The following is a 20,647-nucleotide window of genomic DNA, read 5'->3' as shown; positions in this document are numbered from 1 at the left end:
ATATATTCAATTTTCTTTGCCACTTTACTCACTACAGGAATGCTTCATCTTAAAAGCAAAAGCAGAGACCTAAAAAAATCACTCCTGAGTGTTCCTAGTGCAGTTCAGCAGAAAAAATTGTCATTGAAAATGAGGGGATTTCCAGTTTTCTGCTGTAGTTCAGCTGCTCCCATCATGTCACTGCTCAGTAGAGCTTGTCCAAATGGAAGGAAGCTAAAGTGTGATATTTACAAGGTGTGTGTTCCCTTCAGGTGATTGCTTTGCAGTTACATCAAACCAACAATCTACACTGCAGATATACTGCAAAAGTTATCTACTGTCAGGGGAAGGGAAAAGAAGGGCAGAGAGCATGTATTTTAATGATTCGTTTTGTTAAAAGTTTCCCAAAGAATTGACACCCATCACTGAAAACAGTGGACTCTGGAAAAACCCACTTTTTATAAAATATTTCTTTTCAGTGTATAAAATATAATTGAAACCAAACAGTTACACAATAAAACAAATTGACCTGAAACTTTACAATTTAAAAACTTCTGAAATTACGTATTTGAATTTATGTATTTTATTTTCCCAAAGGTGCAGAATACAAGGTGAAACAGAACTGATAAGGAGCATGCCATTGCCCTCCCAATCATTTCTGATTTTCCAAAGTCTGGGAGAGAGTAGAAGCCAAAGCCCCAGTAGAAAAGCAAAGACCTGTCATGGAACTGGGTGGTAAGAGCAACTTCTCACTTTTGACTGAGAGGGAATGAAAATTCTTTTTTCATACTGTAATAAATTGTCATTATTTGATTTGGGGTGTATTTTTTGTATTTTTCTCTCATTATTTACACTTAAAAGTAGCAGTTTGATAGCATTTGATGAAGAAATATTAGAAGAATTTTTAGTGCCTGTCCTTGACCCTGCAACCATCCTGTGTGCTCCAAAAGGACTCATCCCCACGGAGACAGATGCCCCTCCCTGCCCAATATTCTCCTACAGAAACCTCAAAATTCAGTGAAATTATTAAACTACCTGGCAAGGGAGTTCACATTTCTCTCCCCTCCACCCTGGGGCACAGGTACAGGTTCCATCCAGAGCATTGCAAGCCCCTCCATTAAGACACTGGCAGGTCAGGTTACAGCCCAGTCCCCACGTGCCACTGGGGCAATTGATGGAGCAATCCACACCATGCCAACCTGCCAAAACAAAACAAAAGAAAAAAAAAAAGAAGAAGGGATTAAAGTCAGAAATTAATCAGGTTTCCCCCCATTCCTCTCAGAGGATGTTTCATGTCTCTGAGATGGGCAATGCTGGGGTAAAATTCACAGCAGGATTTATCAGCTGCTTCAGCTGAGGGCCTGTCCAGGTTGGAACAAAGGTGTTCAAGGGCACCTTGTAACATCTGTGCACAGCACACATCTGCAGATGGGTGCCAACAAGCAAAAGAGACTGATGGAAGATCTGAAATGGAAATAGAGACACCTTGACATTTCACTGAGAAGCTCAAAACTACACTGAGAATGTTAAGGTGTAGCCTGAAAACAATTAGGAATATTTTCCCTAGGCTCAAGCCGCTGCTTTCGTAATTGTTCCACCAGCATTCAACTCAGGCAGTCCTGTAACAGGGTTTTAACATGTATCTAACAAAAAAAAAGAGAAAAAATAAAAGTATTGTATAAACTAGATCCTTTGAGGAAACACAGAAGACCTTTCAGATGATTTCTGTACTTCTCTCCAAATAAAAAAAGAAATGTAGTGGAAAAGAGCTGTAAAATGCAACATTCACCACTGATCATGCCCAACAGCAATGGTTGGCAGACTACATAGACTGGGCTGTGAATAGATTTTTTAAAATGTGATCATCCATCAGATTCAAGAGGAACAGTGTGAGGCAGTCAGTCACATATTACCATCACCAGTGACACAGACCAAGCTTCTAATTTTGTACCTTGTTTACAGTAAGTGGAGGGAAAAATAATTCTGCACTGAGAGTGATCAATAGGCTATGCAAAACACATGCACAGCAATCAGGCTGCCTCGTGCTTCATTGATAACTTCAAATTCAGGGGTCATTTCAGGAAAAAATGTATTTTTGTAATTTGACTAGGAAATTGAGACACTCTCTCTCAGCTGTCTTCCCAGGCTTTATTATCTTTCTTTGTTTACATGACAAGTACCTAGGTTCAGTTTAATTTTACTTTTTGCTGTCCTCTTTCACTGTAGTGTGATTAAAACTGAATGGGATACAGGAAGATAGGATTTTGCATTGCCCAAGGAGTATTTTTGTCCTCATGACCTAGCTGCTTTGCAGTATCAACCTGAACAGGGTTATATTAGCCATACTGTCTCTGGAAAGAGCAGAAATTCCACATTTGCTGCATAACTGATTTAACAGTGTCAGTCCCTGAAAAATTTAGTGGCTATTTTTCTGGCAAACTCTATTTAGATGGGATCCTGGCAATGAGGAATTGTTCCCTGGCAGGGTGGGCAGGCTCTGTAATAGAATTCCCAGAGCAGCTGGGGCTGCCCCTGGATCCCTGGCAGTGCCCAAGGCCAGGATGGACACTGGGGCTGGGAGCAGCCTGGGACAGTGAGAGGTGTCCCTGCCATGGCAGGGGGTGGAACAAAATGATCTTTAAGGTTCTTTCCAACTCAAACTGTTACCAAATCCTCCAAAATCCTTGGTATAAATAAACCCCTCTGACACTGTCTTTTCTGTGTATCAGCAAGTCAGGCATTAGTTTATTCCGGGTCAGGGTCTGTGTGTGTGTGGCTGACAAAATTCGGGCCTCCACACAGATGCAGACACTAAACCTTTTCACTTATTTGTCCATTTTTAGCAAACAAAGAAACTATAATTCATTGGTTCTAAATTACATAATTCTCTTTTATTACATAGCATTCTATCCTCTATTGGTAATAGATTCCTCACTTCTCAGGCTAAGTATTCTGTATTTCTTACTATTTTTATTATCTTTTCCACAGGTAGGGAGCTTCCAACACACATATATGGAGTCTTAGTTATCTTCTTGTCTTCCTCATCTTCTCCTTTCTGCAAAATGTCTTTGTAGCCCATAAATTCTGCTTTTCTTGTATTAAATTTAAACATCTCTCTCCCTCTCTCCCTCCCCCAGGCTTTGTTCATTGAAGCACATCAATCTTAGCTAAGGAAAACTTGAAGTTTCAGTAACTTTTCCTAAGTATTCCCACAACAGCTGCTTATGACAAACTCTGCTAAATTGTGGCTAAAAGTGATTCAAAACTCATACTGCTTACAGTCAACATACGGGTTATGATTATTTAAAAACAAATTATTAAAAGTTAATGAAAACCATCAATTAAAAAAAATAGAAAAGTTATGTAATTCCAGTAAAGCCATTCTGGGATTCTGCATGATTTTGATTAGGAATGCTGACATCAGATAAAGGGTACACCCTACAGATGTCCTGAAAGGGCAGAGAACAAGTTTTCTTCCCTGAGAATACATTTTCCTTGTTTTCACCTCCCAGAGCAGCAGAAGCATCAGGTGTCTGCTTCTCATTAAGTTTCCTCTTCTCTACTTCAAAAACCCAATTTCATTTTACAGTTACAGGGAAATGAAATCCATCTGAGGAGACACTTACCTGCTTTGCAGGCACAAGAGCCATCCACAGGTGAACAGGTGGCCCCGTTTTTGCAGCTGCACACAGAGGAGCAGTTCACTCCATACGTCCCAGGGAGACAAGGGGTACCACAAGATGCACCCTGAATTATAAAAACAGTAGAGTCTAAAAACCGTCTGAGGGGGCTCAGGCAACACAACTGACTCAAGTGACACAAAAGCCAGAAAAAAATACAGGCCATGCGACTCCTAGGCTGTCACTAAATTATCTTTAATTTAGGGGAGAGGGACACTTTTCATGCTTTTGAAGTATTTTCAAGTCTTTTTGAGTAACTATTAGTTTTCTATGATTTGCTCTGAGAGCTTAGGTCACATAGCACCTGGTTAGATCAGGTGGATCAGTGGACAGTAATAAAGAAGCTCTTTATGAAGTCAAAACACTGTAAGAAAGTAGTGTAATGGTAAATTATGTGGGTATGTAAAATATTTTTAAGAACTAATTTGGCTGACGTTTTCAGTTATTACTTTCACAAGAACAGTCATACTGTAAAATGTCGGATTAGCATCCAAAGCACATGTAACAGGAAATGTGTGTAAAAGTTGCAGAATAATCTGTCCTGAAGTATAAAAAGCAGTGCTTTTGGCTGGAGTTTCTCTGGATGGAGTGTGAGGAGTTGATGACTGAAACCCATCATCCTTCCCTTTACTTACACCTCAACAGCACGCCCTCATTCTTACCAACATCTTATAAAGCAAGTAACTTCTCCTTCTAAAAATGCCTTCATTTTAGCAGTGAGAACCCACCAGAAATGCTGATTTTTCAGGGTCCTACAGCACAAGCAATGCTACCCGAACACCCTCACTTCCCTTTTACCGCAGCGGAGGAGAAAAGGCGAGGTGGCACCCTGAAGAATTTGTTGCACAACTGGGGCTGAAAACTGTGGAACTGTGAAAGCGAGACCTCTTTTACCTTAAATCCAGGGGCACAGGTGCAGGTCCCAGTGACGCTGTCGCAGTCAGCCCCGTTCTGGCAGCTGCAGATCTGCTGACACGACTCCCCGTAGAAGCCCGGCGAACACGTCTCGTTGCAGTACAGCCCAGACCAGCCTGGCTTGCAGGAGCATTCCCCAGACATGGGGTGACAGCTGCCACGGCAGGGGGATGAAAGGTTAACTCGGTAATTCAGGACTAAATGGGGCATAAGTATTGTTTTCTTTCTACTACTGGACCCAAAAAAACCCCCAAAATACAAAAAAAAACCAACCCAAAAAAAATCCCAAACAAAGAACTCCCAAACAATGAAAAAACTCAACCCCATCCCCCCAACCCCCCAAACAAACAAACAAAAAAACTGAAAACACCCAAAAATCCCCCCTGTTGCATATGGGTTGCGTGAAGGGGCCTTGTGTGAAATGATTTTACTTCCCACAACACAATTTGGTGTATTTATATAAAAATGTGTGCCAATTGTGATAGGAAATGCAACATACAACATTCAGACATTTTGGGAGGACATGGAAAGAAATAAAGGGTATAATTTTTCTATATTTGAACAGAAACCTTGGTGAAATACAGTTTTTACCATAAGACAGATAACCCTGGATACAAACACTAAGAGGAAACCATTAAATTCCCCAACATTTGTTGTTAGATTCCCACTCTATCAGGATCATTTCTGTAACCCTGCAGAAGCTCAGCAGCACATTCTCTGAGAAACATGATCAAGAAAAATAGCATGGCATCCAACAGGAAATAAAAACACAGCAGTCCATCAGCAAAGCAAGAACATTCTCTTCATTAAACTAGTTTGGAAGAGGACAACTGAGAATGGTAGAAAAACATCAGCACTGGGCAGATGCCAGCTATAGCATGAGAGCAGTGACCTTTTGGGGAGTATCTCCCCTCTCTGCTGGCCATACCTGGTGGCACAGCAGCTGCCTCTATACCTGGAACAGCAGTTTCATTGAAGGGCCATGCAGGCAGCTGCTGCCTCGTAACAAATGGACATCATCAGCTGTGCAAGGATATATAGGCTGGGAGAGGGGACACAATGGGGTGCTCTGTAGCACTCTGGCAGACAAAGCATTTGCTTAATTCTCACCAAAGGAAAGCCTTAGTATCCAAATCCAGTATATTTACAATGGGAAGACTGTTTGGAGATATTTGCCTCCCACTGATTGAAGTGAAGCTCCTTTAAGAGTGCTGGAAGGACCAAAAAAAAAAAAAAGAAAGCTTTCCTCCAGACAAATTAAATGACCCATGACAAGAGCCTGGTTTTGCAAGACTTGCTGACTTTGTGTGGGGGATGTTTTGGAAACTGAGTATTTTTGTGACCATTTCAAAGTCTGAAAGAATACCTGCTGCACATTTATAACATTACAACAACAATCTCTGAAAGAGCTGCAGTGTAACATGGGAACACAACGAGTTACAACTGCTTTTGGACTTGAGGGCTGCTCTTGTCCAAGTAAGAGTTTAAAATTGCTGCAAACGACCATTGCTAATCAGGGAAGGCAAGGATTGTGAAAGCTGGAACATCACTATGTATTCTGCTTTCTGCATATTTAACGCACACAGTGTTGCACCATAAAAATTTGTGGGTCTTCAGGATATTAAAATACCTTTGACAGCGTTGATATAAAGTGAGAGGAAAGGCCTTTTCCTGCAGAAATGGTTCAAAACTTATGGTGCTCATACTGAACAGCCCTGGTTATTTGTTAGTGATGTGCATGCTAGCCATGAAACAAGATGAAATGGAGATATTATCATATAAAACACGGGCAAAATTATTAAGACACATGATGCAGCAAGATAATCAGTTTGTCTCCTATCCTAAAATCCTGTAGGACCCCAAGCTCTCATCAGTGGAAGAATACAGTGCAGGGAAAATGAAAAAAAAAAAAAAAAAAAGAAAATCAATCCACAACTAGATAGTTGTTAGGATAACAACCAGAATATATTCATATAAAATAAATTCAGTGGCACCTTATGACAAAAATCCCAGCGATCACGGAATCTCTAAATTCCCGGTTGGAAGTGTGGTTTGTTGTTGGGCTTTTTTTCTTTTTTCCCCTTCCAGGAGAGGGGGAGCCCACACGCATGAGGAAGCACTGGATATGAGGCAGAGGCATTGATATTCTGTGCCCCCCAGTGAGTGTCACTGAGGCGCCCTTGCCCACGTATTGATTGGCGCCGAAATTAGTATTCCGTGATTTGTAATTAGATGTAGGAAGCCAAACCACTTCTGGAGGGTTTTGATGGGTTCTCACGCAGTTATCTTAATTGGCAATAATGTTTAAATATTAAGGTAGGGATATAAAGAGATGTTGGGAGATACTGGCAGTATATGCTCTTTTATTCCTGGTTGTCTGCTCACCCTTGCTGGAAATGTAACCCTACTCTGAACAGAGACAAAAATGAATTACTGTGGGTGGTTCATATTATAATTTGAAGGATTAAAGTGAAAATAATTATCTTTATATGCTTCATTTACTTTTTTGCTTTTAAAATATCCAATCAAATTCTGTAGCACCCTAAAGAATAAATATAAACATAAATGTGAATAAACACAAAATTTCCATTAAAAGCTCTTGCACCTGTACATACAAGCCCATTAGAAAAATGGAAATTTAAAAAGCCCTAATCTTTATTTTAAAAACAGAGCCAAACTACATGAATTCCACCAATAAAACTACATAGGTATCTCAGAAAGGGCATGAGACAAGTAAAAAACCTACACTAGTGCTCATGTCATGAATAAATCTTAATTGCAGGCTGAACTGCACCAAGGGTGTTGGTACAAGAAGGTCTTTACCTGTTGGTGTCCTCTGGGCCCCTCAAACAGATTAAAATCTCTCAAGTATAGCTACTTTTATGCTCTACAGAGCATTTAATAAAGGCTGCTGGTACAACCAAGAGCAAGAAAGGGCTTGCCTTTCATCTCCAGGAGCGGCCATCAACCAACAGCAGCAGCAAAATCCCTACAGCTCAGCCTACCCAAAGTGCAAATAGAGAATCATTGTCAGAGCTGTCTTGATGCAATTTTTGTCAATCATACAACAGTACTAAAAACCAAAGAATGTGCATTTTTCAACTATGTATGTGGAAAAGTAAGTGAAGAAAACATAGCTGTATTCTGGAACTTACGTACACTTTCTTTAGAGCAGTATTTTTTTACAGCTAAGCTCTTTTTTTTAATTAACCTTTCTGTTCATTTCTGTATTGATTAATACCAATAACCTAGAGCTCTAAGCCTACCAATAGCTCCTCTTTGATTGAGGATATCTAAACCAGTGATCACATCCAGATGAAAAAAGCTGTTATAGTATCAAGGCCCCCAAAGCAGAACCCCAGACCTACAGACCCACAAAGTTTATTTGCAGAAGGAAGTCCACCCCTTTTTTTTTTTGCATGTCCTGAGATTACTTTTCTGCTAAATGAATTAGTGCAGTGCTTGTGGCAGGCAAGAGAAGGTTGAGGGCATTCCCTGACATGATTAAAGAGTTGCCTCATGGCTGACTGACATCAAGAAGCGAGGACAACCAGGCACAACTGGCTTCTAAAAAGATTTTCAAAAGATACTCACAAGCCTCAAGTGCCCACAGGGAGTTTTGTCTTCTACATCATTACCCTGATTCCTGATATTTATGGTCTTGGGCACATCCTAACCCAAGGGGAACCAACTTAACACATATGTAAAATATACTTCTGAAGCAATGAAAATATTTGTTTTTCTCTCATCTCAAGATGCTCAGGCAAATATGCTCCAGCACCTTCAGGGCTGATAAGTGCCTTTGGATTTGTCATTTGGGGGGGATAATGTCCAAAAAAAAAGACCAGCCAAATGCTGTTGTTTACTTGTGAACATTTGTGATCTGATTTGACCACGAGCTGTCTCTTCCAGTGGTATAAATGAAGGAACAGCTGTGTGAGACATGAATCAGAAGTAATCCCTGTAATATTAGAAATGGTATACAGTGCAATGCATTCCTGTCAAACCAGGCTGCTGCAAGAGTCTGCAGACAGATTTTCTGTAGGGAAGTAGCTAACTATAATTCATAACACAATAGTGTTTGGTGTGCTAGCCTAATCTGAGAGCTGGAGGGCCCTGCATTATAATGCCATTTATTCCTGAACACACTGCCCAAATAATAAACTGCCTGAATTTCCATCAAAACTCTTCTCTATTTTTTTCAAGGTATTTCAGACAAATGTGATGAGCAAAAGCACAAGTACACAACTCTAAAAGTATATGACTGGAAGGGGAAAATTATTCAGTTTGTTGTCACACAGTTTGTCAACAAAAGGCGTGCTGGACAACTGCAACAAAACACAAAATAATTTTTCACAAAGAATTAACAGAGTAGCTGTTTCCATGCATGGATTTAGCATCATTGCTAAATTCTGACTAAAGGCTTTTGTTTTGTCTATGAGAAAAAGTGCCTCTTAAATTAATGTAGAGCAGCATTCTTTGTGACACTCAGTAGTTCCTGCAAATTACCCTCACAGCTACTTTCAATAGCAAAAATTTAAATTGTGTTCACGACCCTTCTCCAAGGTACTGTTATTAGTAATGCAATTAAGTGTAAGTGAATGCACAATGACCACAGTATCTAATCAGAAGAACTGTTTTGTAACAAGAGAAAGCTCTCCACAATTGTTCTATAAATATGCTGGCTCGCCTCTACTGACATCTGACATCCCTCCCTCACAGCTGAAACTCTGTCTGCAAATAACTAGTTCTTATATTTTCATAACAATATGCTCAAATGCTGTCAAAATCCACAAAAACTCAAAAAACCAGGCTCATCATTTCCTGAATGAGGAGAGATGTGTAAAAGATAAGCTAATGGGAAAATTATTTTCATTTGATTTCCACAGATTGGATTTTACTTGCTCACTCAAAAAAGCTCTTAAATGACAAGAAGTGTACTTTTCCCAGATTTACAGTAGGTAAGGCTTTTGAAATTTTGTACTAAAATCAGTCACCCACAGAAATTCTTATACAAAGAGACTGGGAGAAATGTCCAAGCTTCTCATGCCCTAATCAGAAGACTTGAAACATCCAATGATTTCAATTCAGTTATTTCTCATCTACAGTAAAGCAGAGTATATAAGAGGCAGCCCATGTGCACTGACTTTATTCAGTCACAGTGAGCAACATAATGATTTATTCAGGTGACAAACATAGATAAAGGTCATGCTTTGTCTTAGTATTCATTTATTAGGTCAGAGACCAAACACAGCAGTGAATATGACGATCAAACATGCTTGCAAGTAAAAATTCAAAGCATCTATTGGGATGGTATTTTCTCTCGCATTGTAGTCAGAGAATACCAAATACTTACAAGCCTGTATAGCTGCTTCAGTTTGCATGAAAGTATTAGAAAAATCAGGAAATACCCCTATTCAGGTTATATTGGATTTCTGTGTTCTGTTTAGGAAAAAACAAAGCAGGGTAGAGGGTGCAAAGCCTACCTCCAGGTGTTGGGCATGTGGCAGGGACACTTTTTGTCACACTTGAGGCCGTAAATCCCCTCGGGGCAGAGCCTGGTTTCACAGTGCTGCCCCGTGTAGCCTGGCTCACAGAGGCAGGCACCACTGATGTGGTAGCACTTCCCACCATTCACACACTTGCAGGTCTCTGCACAAAGCAGCCCGTAGCTCCCCACTGGGCATTCATCCTGGCACCTGTGAGGTAAAAAAACAAACAACCAAACAAAAAAATGTTATATTTCCCATAAATTACAGCTTCTGGAGGGTCAAAAGAAATTTGGCTTATGAGGATGTCTTCTACTGGCTAAAAATGCCACTTAAATAAGAGCAAAAATCTGTGTAACTTGGAGAAACCTTTCAGGAGATCAAACCCCTTCTTTTCATCTCACTTTTCTGACAGATGAAAATGAAAATCAGTAAAGACTTGAGATTAACCCACATGGGGAAGTAGCAATGATTTTGGTCGCTGCTTAAGGAAAATATATCTCAAGAAAGAGACTTCACCGAACTCTTCCTCTCTCATTCACAGAGTTTTGAGAAGATAGACACTTAAGCCAACAGATTTATCTCCTTCATTTTTCAGAGATGGAACACATTTTTTAACCTAAAGATCAGTCTGTATCTTTAACCGGACTACTATAAAAAAAAATTTCAGTGTCCTGCTTCTCACATTTGCAACTCATAAACTGATGATTTCCTGGATAGCAGTTTCATTTGTCTATGTCTTATGAGTTTGATGTTTTCAGCTTTGTCTTTCCTGTGTTCTAAAAAAGGAACTGTTAAATTCTGAATGCCAGTCAAGTTACAGGTTGTAGAAAAATAGTACTTGATAATATAACACATTACTAATGGTTTAATTTCTTTTTATTTCTTCCTCTTTTTTTTTTTTTTCCTTCTTCTGTTTAAATTAGATTTGGCTTTTTTGTTTTGGTTTGCTTTCAGGTATGACTAGTGGTTCATTGCATGAAAACTTCAACGACACATGATACAAGGAACTGTAAAATGTAACAGAAATTAGCAAAGCCCTTTGACTGAAGTAAAATGGGTAGACATGCAGTATTTTTCTCAATCCGATCCTGATACCCAGAAGTTTCAAGGTATTTGTAACTCTGTCCTCTTTTTATCAATAAAATCTTCTTTTCTCCTGAGGTGTAGCATAACAGTAGTGCTAACAGCATAATAATAAAGCTAATTACCTTGTATCAATGTGTCCTGATGAAGTTATACAAATAAACCTGTGAAAGAATTTTCTTCAAATGGCAACCAGGAACCTCAGCCAAAGCAGACAAAATTTAACCCAGATTTTATTTTTTTTTAAATTTAACTTGCAAAACCCATCTCTTTGGAGGAGGTGCGTAGGGGCTACTCAGATAATGCCCACACAGTTCTCTGACATGAAATAAGGACCAGGTCTTTATTTAAATAATAACCTTGCCACTGAATCCTTCCTGCCCTTGGAACCATCTTGAAAAATGAAAGATTTGAAAATACAGCCTCTTTTGCAAGAAAAGAAGGAGGCTCAGATCTGTGAAAGTGATCACAATGCTGCAAATTGTAAGGCATTTCAGATGAAAGTCTTAAAGGCATTTCAGAGGAAAGATTTAAATTATTGCAATACAAAAAATTTAATTACTTTTAAAAACACCAGTGCAGAGCAGTGTGTAGACACTTGTGTGGTTACTCCTTTGATTTTCCCTGGAACCCCTGTCTATGTCTGCCTAAATGCATGTACCACCTTCTGCACTGTTTCTTCACAGACACAAATATAACTTTGGCATGCAAATGGCTCTGGGCTAATTACTTCTCTTCTTCTTGAGGTCTTTTTCCACATTACGTCTGGCAGAGCACTTCCCATGTCCCGTGAATGCTGGTGTGGGGAGTGCACATGGTTACAAAACCCACAGCTGCTGGCAGGGATCCCCTGGACTGACCCCAGTGATCAGGCTGCTGCTGACTCCTGAAAATGAGTTGTGTGCTGCTTAAAATACATGCAGGAAAACGTTCTTTCATCGCTTTCCACTGCCTTCAAAAGTGATGTCTCACTCTACTATCTTTCCAATCTGCCAAAGCTGACTTAACAGCCATCAGAAAATGAAATGTTTCATTTCATTTGAGCAGAGCATTTTTAGGAGACAACTCTCCAGCCTGCAGTCTTTGAAGAGGGATTGAACAAGCCTCCCTCGCTGCTGTGAGTGCCAGACATCTGCACAAACCCATGAGCCTCCCTCCTCACCCCTCCAACACAGCCTAGGCTGCACCATTCTGCACAACACTCCAAGAGAGGAAGACTCACAAGAAGTGCCAGAGCACAGCAGGGAAACAGTGAAACCCAGCAGCTCCTTCACAGGACGTGTTCTTTTCACATGGACATTCAACTTGCAATCCAGCATCAGCTGAGTGACACGGCAAACATTTCATCACCAAAATCACCACTTCCAATCATACCTCAGATGCTTCCACCGCTCCTCCTACCAGTGTCTGAAGCTGCCCTGCTGTAGCAGAGCCCTCCAGGCCCCGCAGCCTGGCAGGAATGGGTTTTCCTTACCGTTCCCCTGTGTAGCCTGGGCTGCAGTGGCAGTGGCCCGTCGCCGAGTCGCAGGTGCCCCCGTTGTGGCACTGGCACTCCTGGGAGCAGTTCTTCCCGTAACGACCCTCAGGACAAGGCTGACCACAGACTGTGCCCTGGGAGTGCAGAAGAGAAATCTTAAGAGTTGGGACTGCAGCTTGAATGGACAAGGAAGAAATGAGGGAAGATCAAGTATATGCTGTATTACTCTCCCAGTGCTGATCTGGAAATGCCAGAACCTTCTCCAGCTTTAAACACTGGGCATGTTCCAGCACTGGAGGAATAATCTTCAAGGATTTGCATGTTGGAAGTAAAACACTCATGAAAAACACTCTCTCTAAGCACCTGTGAAAACACTTACACATAAAAGACTAACTGATGTCAATCTCTTCCCAATTTATTTACCAGGAGTACTATATATCAATATACTCAGGAATGCCCTCCAGTGAATAGAGGTGTAAGAATCAGCAGCTGCTCTAATGCCCCAATTATTCTATCTTAGGGTAAGTTGGGCTTTTTTTTTTGATGAATGAAAAAGCTGTTTAAAATTTCACTTAAAGCAGCACATCCTAAAAGCTTAAGTAGCATGATTGCTCCTTTCAATGGGTTTTGAATTTCTGCACTGCCTTTTACATCTTTGGAATTAATTGCACCTGGGTGGTGAGGGAAACATCAGAACCTAAGACTTTTAAGAAGCCATTTCAAGAAAAAGGTATTTACAGGCATTTCATCAGACAAAAGACATCCAGGTACTTCATCTCATGTAAGACACTGCAGAATTTGCACCTGGCTACCTTAAACCTTCCTTACAAAAAAAAAAGGCAAAAAAAAAGGTTACACTGACAAAATAGTGTTTCACGAAACTGAAAATTCTAAAATTAAAACTTATACTTAAAAAAATTACTTGGAATGGAAAATTAGCCAAAAGTCTAAATAGTCATGTATTAGTTAACACACATACTAGTAGTATAAAGCAGTTCCTCACTGCTTCATGTGCTATATCTCATTTTTAGTAGCTCTGTTTAGACAGATAAAGGGAGTCAAGAATTTATGCAAACACCTGTATACACGACCAGTAATTTTGCTCTTCTAGCATGAAATGCAATAGAAAATAAAAATGGACATATTCCAAGCTGGGTAGTCAGGTGTACTATAGAATCTCACAACCAGAGACTGTATTTTATAGCATGCTCTCTAGCTGGTGAAAAACTGGCCTCTGCCACAGCTTGTTCTCAGTATAATATAATATTAAATGATCAGTAAATGTGAATTTTCACACAAAAGAAACATTTAAATGGAAAACATATTAAATGCTCATGACAAATATTATCAGCAAATGCACTTAAAGAATTTATTTGGGCCTTGATCACCTTCCAATTGCATTATTTTCCAACTCAGAGCAGGCAGCCTGATAGCAAGGGAAGGTAATTTGCAGCTACAAGGTAAGGTCTTAATTCCCTACCGTCTGATGAAAGGGAAGGAAAACTAAAGATAATGTCAAAGATCTGATGTCCCATCTCCTCCCCAACAGTGAACACACCAGGCAGAGGTTTTGGGCTTTTTTCCATGCATACTAGACATACAAAAATAGGCACAAACCCCACTATTAATAAACACAATGGTGTTATCTCCCTGTAATATCAACCTACATGCAGAAACCAATGACTCCCAGGCAAGATCTAAAGGATATTGCCTTGTCACAGCACAACCCATGTATTTTGCTTCCCAAAATCTGATACAGTTAAAAAGGCAGTGCAGAACTGGAGCATTTTCAGTAACAGATGGTTTCACAAGCATTTTATTTCAGTCCCCTATGCTAAAATATGTTTCTCATTACTCCTGGCTACAAGTAGACCACATTTGCTATCCTCGTTTGCTACACTGGTTTTTTTCCCCTGTCGAGATGTACAAATATGGAAGTTTTGGGGGGGTTGTGGGGGTTTCAGAGAGCATTTTTTACCATCCATCCCGGCGGGCAGGAGCACTCCCCGGTGATGTGGTGACAGACGCCTCCGTTCTGGCACGGGCACCTCTCCTCGCACTGTGGGCCGTGCTTCCCGGGGGGACACAGGTCCTCACAGCTGTGCACAGGGTGGGGACAGCACAGACACCCGTTACCACAGGCCCCAGCTTTCTTTCCAGTGCTATCATCATCAGCTCTTCCTGACAAATTGTGGAGCACAGAGCAGTGTGACGCAGAGAGATGCGCCCCAAGTGTTGTGTGGCACCCACACAATGGATCCAAGGAAACAGACCTGGAATTCTAGGAATTACTCCTTCCCAAGGCATGTCTTTACATGCAGTTTGGCACTCATTCCCTGCTGCTCACACAGCTCTGGAATGACCAAGGCCAAACAACTCCATGTTTCAATGCCATTTCCCAAACCCGTGGCCAGACTGTGATGGCCACGAAGAACCCTCTGCTGCTCCTCTGCTCCTTTTTGTGTGTTTTCACCCATCTGGGTCAAGGCTTTTTTTTCTCTTGGCCGCCCATCTGAATGCACCCTCCACACACATGGCCTTACTCAAACCTGCTAGCTCAGAACGGAGGTCCTGGAATCTAAATGGAATCTGAACTCTCCAACACCCCGCCGCCCCAAAAACCAACACGGGCACTGCTTACAAGGCGCCGGTGTATCCGGGGGGACACCTGCACTCTCCGGTGACGTGGTCACAGGTGGCTCTGTTCTGGCACTGGCACTTCTGGTGGCAGTCGTTGCCGTAGGAGCCGGGGTCGCAGCGCTCCTCGCAGCGCCAGCCCTTGAAGCCTGCAGAGCAGTGGCAGGCCCCGGTGATGGGGTTGCACAGGGCCCCGTTCTTGCACTGGCAGCGGCTGCTGCAGTGGGGTCCCCAGTGGTCGCTGTCGCACGCTGGACGGGCAGAATGAGAAAAGTTTTAGAGGAGTTTTTGTGGGTACAGCACTGGAGGTGCTGCGAGTTGGCGGTGCAGCAACAAGAAAGAAGTTATGGAAGGGAAATAGTTATTCCTTCTTGGTCCTTAAGGATTGTGGCAGGCAGATCAGACTTTGTTTATGTGATTTATGTAATTGATTCTTCTTGAGAAAAGCAAACATTATAAACACGAGGCTGAAAACGAAACACTAATTCAAATCTCTTAATTCGCAAAACTCTTCATTATAACTCTCCACCATCAAGCCATGAGCATCCCTTTACAGAGGGAAGTCTTGCTAATTTAAGAAATGCAGTCTAAATCCACCCACAACTCTCTTAATCCCACAAGGAAGTTGCAAAGCTTGCTCAGTGTAGACACGATTTTGGGCACATCAAAGAATTCCTATTTGTTCATTTAACTGCAAATGTTTCCTTTGCAATCTTCAAATACATCGACAGGGCAAAAGAAAATACAAGAAGCACTTCACCAAGCAATAGGAAATTAACAACTACATGGTTAAACTTCATCTGGATGTTACAAATTTGATTATCCAATGCGTCTTTACGATCATTCAAATCCATCTTTTCTTGTCTGCCCCAATGCATCCCATTAAAGCACTATAAGCAAACCATTCAGAGGGTATTTCAGTATCAAAAGAAGAACTCAATGTTAAGGAAGAAATTTTATCCTAAGACACACAGGAGGTTCTGTAAAGAGCCAGAAGATTAGGGTCACCTGGAGTTCAACAGGAATGTGTTAATCATATGGTCAAATGATCTGATTTTATTTTTATGTTCTGTTGATAACAGCAGCACAATGGGAAAGCTTCAATTGCAATGACTGTAAGCCCAGGCTCTCCTCTTGGAGACTGACAACCATTGTTCACCCAGTCTTCTCCTGGGGCAAAAAAGCCAGGCAGAGAACAGCCACACTTTCCTAGACTAATGCAAAGTAATTCAAGAATGCTCCTCAGGGTAGGAATTATTCAGCTGTAAGAGCTGTTCACCCAGGCTACACTAATAAAAAGGAATTAGGGTCTTTTCAAGAATCTGCTCCTTAAGGTTGTTTTTATTTTTTTATTTTCCACAGTATAGGTCACTAGAACATGCATCCATAAATGGAGATACTGTGAGGACTTACACACAATAAAACAGAGAGCAACAGAAAGTAGTGTTATGTATTATAAACACCCAGCAATGCTGCTGGGCTGTAAGAACAACTGCCCATCTAATTATTGGCCTCTGTCTTTAAAGATGTGTTGGCTTTGTTGTAGACAAACAACAGGCCTACAACAGTTCTGTAACGCTCTGCTGCCTACAGCATACTGCATCTCTCAAATTGCCTTTTGCCATGATAACTTCATACATTTTCAACATGTCTGCACAGAGTAGAACATTTAATCCTCCTCCTCAACCAGGCAGGAAACTAGCTATTTTGGGTATAAAAAATACATGTATGGCTGTCAAGATGCCTGAGACAGTCACGTGTTCTATCACGACAGAGAAGAAACCCCATAATTTTAGATATATATTTTTAAACACTTTGGTCTACATTCAGATGAAAGTTCTCATTTCAGACAAAATTTCAAATGTTGCGATTCCCCATGGAAATATTCATTAATAAACCAAAATAAACAACAACCATTATTATTATTATTATTATTATTATTATTATTATTATTATTATTATTATTATTATTATTATTATTATTATTACTATTATTACTACTACTACTACTACTACTACTACTATTACTATTTTTAAATCCAACCAAAACCCAAAAAGCCCTGTCCAGACACATCTGATAAACAGGAGAATTCAGACTGACTGCCACACCACAACTGTTCCAGTACAGGCAAGGATGGAGGGAGCCAGAAGATGCTCTTGCTACAAAGATGGGACTGGCAAGAGATTTATTCTTGGTTGGTAAGTGAGAGGTTGTGTTCTTTCACCAGCTGCTGGGAATGAGTTGTTTGGTGCAGCCAGCAATATTCCTGCAGCCTCTGGAAGACCCAGTGCGATGAGTCTGAGAGCCACAGGGCCCAGAAACTGCTCCTACCAAGCATCTGCCCCTTCATCCATCACCCAGCCTCACTTGGGCAGGATGCACTGCCCAGTGCATAACCATTAATTAGTTTCCGGGCATGACCTTCTCATTATGTTTGCAGGAAATCATTAAAATAGAAGTACATTCTATGGCTGGATGACACTCAGCCTCAGGACCGTTCTCTCAGCAATGATCAGGTGAATAACAAATACTGACTTTACAATCTTTCATTACATTCCAGTGCTGGCCCCAGCATGGTGTAGTTTTGCCACAACCCTTCACACAAGGTCTGTCACCAGCCTTCCATCCACCTGTGACTTATGGGCGGAACTGTGGAGAAATGTGCAGGGTTAAGGGGAATAAATAATAATACTGAACAAGATGGATAAATCATGTATTTTACCTCTATTTCCCCTGACTGATCATCAGTAAAATTCTCCCTAGGAAATAAGAGTGATTTGTCAGAAAATGATGCTCAGTTTACTACCAGAAAAGAAGGCAAAGGGTAGAAATATTTCCTGTGGCGAGTTTGGATTACTTTTACACGCTTATTACATCAGACTAGTTCTAGGATTCAAACACTGAGAAAACTAGGCTGGAAGTCACACATATCTGCTAATTTGGTGGAATGGGATATTCTTGGAGTCAGTCAGTGACTACTGCCACATTACAGGGTGTCAGCAGGAGTTTAATGAGCTGCTGTGCTGGCTGCACCCAGGTCACAGGCACACATGCACAGGGCACACAACACAAGCAGGCATCTGCAAAATCCTCACACACTGATTTTCTGCACAGATCCAGAGCTGTGATACCATCTCTCTCAGCACAAGGGGAAGAGGGAGCAATGCACAGAAAGAGAATGTTCAATGGTTTCAGCACAAGGATGGTGCATCTCAGCCCCAATCAAAGTCTGAACCACTCAGAGGTGCCAAACCCAGCCAGGAAACCAGTATTAATTTTCTGTGTTGATCCTAGAGAATTGGCTTATTGTTGCTCTGTCTTACACAGAACACCTTCTTTACAAAAGGCCCTCTTTGCCTTTCACACATTATATCCACCCTCAGGTTTTCTTATGTTTTAAACAAAAGAATTAGTCTCCCTGTCAGCTTTTGTATCAGATTCACAGGGTCCTTTCTGCCTTCACCTAATGCTCTAGGGGAAAAAACAAAATACACATAAACACCACTTTTAACACTGTGGTATTAATGTCACGCCTTCTTATAATCTTTTCCTTTTATTATTCATCTGGGAATATCTTTTTTGTCACCACAGTATGCACTGTGCACATCACACAATGCCACAGACACAGGAAGGAGAACTTTGCTCTCTGGTTTGTTGAGCAGAAGCAGGAACTGGAATAACAGCATTGCATAAATTCTATTTAACATGAGCCCTATGGTAAGGATCTCTAAGACCATGCAGGTCTACCATAATAAAAATTCTTGCTGGCACTGAGGGCCAAATGACTTGAGAAACAGGAAGAAGCTTAAGGAGTCAATGGTAAAAGAACCACCTTTGAGAAGAAATTGAAAACTGTGATGGAAACTGCTACCAATTTGGGGCCTTCTGTAGCATCTTTGAAGATGTAAAGTTCTCCTATATAGCATGTGATTTCCTTGTAAAATAACTGTAATCCACTCTATTATTGTGCTGGGCTAAATGTGGTTTTGTGCAAACAGATTTTGTAATTTTCAAACTGGGGCGGTGGAAGCTCTGAACTTTTAACTTATCTTTTTTAATGATTTTTTCTAACAATCTGGAACACATGGGTAGAATTTGGCAACTATTTTATTGTTCTCCATAAACAAAAAACACTTTTAACTAAATATGGTCACATGCTTGTAAGTTTTTTCCTGCTTTCTTTGAAACATTGATTTCATTAAAGGGCAACAAAAAAATTGCAACAATTCCCAGTTCATTCCTGGCAAATGCACCTTGATCACCTAAAACTCTGCACTTCTCTAAAGGCTGATAAACAAATAAGGCTATCAGACCAAGCCAAAGAGCAGTTCAGAAGAAAGACCACCTTAGAAACTCTAACTTGCAAATACCTTTTAACTATTCCCCACTATTGCCACAATTTCCCTTATAACTTCATACTCAAGCCAGACAATGTTTATTGCAATGCTATTTTTAAAGATCACTTCTTTTTGTGCCATCGGGGAGGGAGAAGAACTACAGCAAAACTAAGATTTACAGTCCTTGCTTGTCAGTTTCTTGCAGGTGTCTCATATGCAGTACCAAGACAACTAAATGAGATTTTAGTCTATCTTACCCATCTTTCTGCAAGACACACTGCAGTGTGTTCCTGGAAATACATACCACTGTTTGAAAACAGAGGAGATTCTTATCACTTCATTAGGCTTATGTATTTTTATGGTCTTTTAAAAAACTGAAAACAAAACTCCCTACCACAGACAGCAGGGAGTAAATCCTCCCTTGCAATGCAATATTGTGAAGTATAAATTTAAAATAACCTAACACTGGCACATATACATATTGCTATCTCTCTGCCTTCAAAACTCCCAACACTGTTTCTTAAGAAAGTTTCAAGCAATTACAGCCTTTAGTAAGTGAAAGGTGATTTCCCTTGCTTCAGCATGTAAAACAAAGTGAAGCTGTCCATAGCTTCAACATCCTTCCCTTCCCTCACAAATGGCCAACCATAGACAGTGTGAGTAAAAGAAGGACAATAGTGAGAAAACTTTGATTTATCCAAAGGAGTACTCCACTGACAGTGCTGTTACTACAAACAAGATTGCTAATCCCTGGACATGCCCCAAGGTGTGACTTCCAAGAGTCAAGAGAAGGGAAATCTGTCGATTTTCTAAGCAAAAAAAAAAGACAAAAATATGGATGTTATCACTAATCTATACTCACATCACATCTACAGGAAAGTTTAGAGAGTGTTCTTGAAACTACTCTCTGCTATTTCCATCTGCAGATCTAAATGGATTGCACTTGTTTCCCTTAGGATAATTCTGCAGGGTAGGAAACAGATAATAATTCTCCCAACTGAAATTTAATCCAAGTACAAGTAAATTCCTGCTGATTTTGAAAGCTA

General features: G+C 40.6%; 1 protein-coding gene across 1 annotated transcript in view; it reads right to left on the bottom strand.

The window, feature by feature from the left end:
- The window catches only part of MEGF10 (multiple EGF like domains 10), a gene marked incomplete at its 5' end in the record, with an annotated part of 63,415 nt that overhangs the window by 27,016 nt on the left and 15,752 nt on the right, over positions 1-20,647 (bottom strand). Inside the window, 7 exons of the mRNA XM_084224555.1 lie at positions 1,015-1,178; positions 3,606-3,726; positions 4,554-4,728; positions 10,061-10,273; positions 12,624-12,760; positions 14,605-14,725; positions 15,268-15,514. Of these exons, the coding sequence (XP_084080681.1) occupies positions 1,015-1,178; positions 3,606-3,726; positions 4,554-4,728; positions 10,061-10,273; positions 12,624-12,760; positions 14,605-14,725; positions 15,268-15,514 (1,178 nt within the window). The remainder of the gene's footprint in view (positions 1-1,014; positions 1,179-3,605; positions 3,727-4,553; positions 4,729-10,060; positions 10,274-12,623; positions 12,761-14,604; positions 14,726-15,267; positions 15,515-20,647) is intronic.

This window comes from Fringilla coelebs, assembly GCF_963513975.1.
Source record: "Fringilla coelebs genome assembly, chromosome: Z".
In the NCBI taxonomy this organism is placed as follows: Eukaryota; Metazoa; Chordata; class Aves; order Passeriformes; family Fringillidae; genus Fringilla; species Fringilla coelebs.
This window is presented reverse-complemented; position numbering and strand designations above follow the sequence as displayed.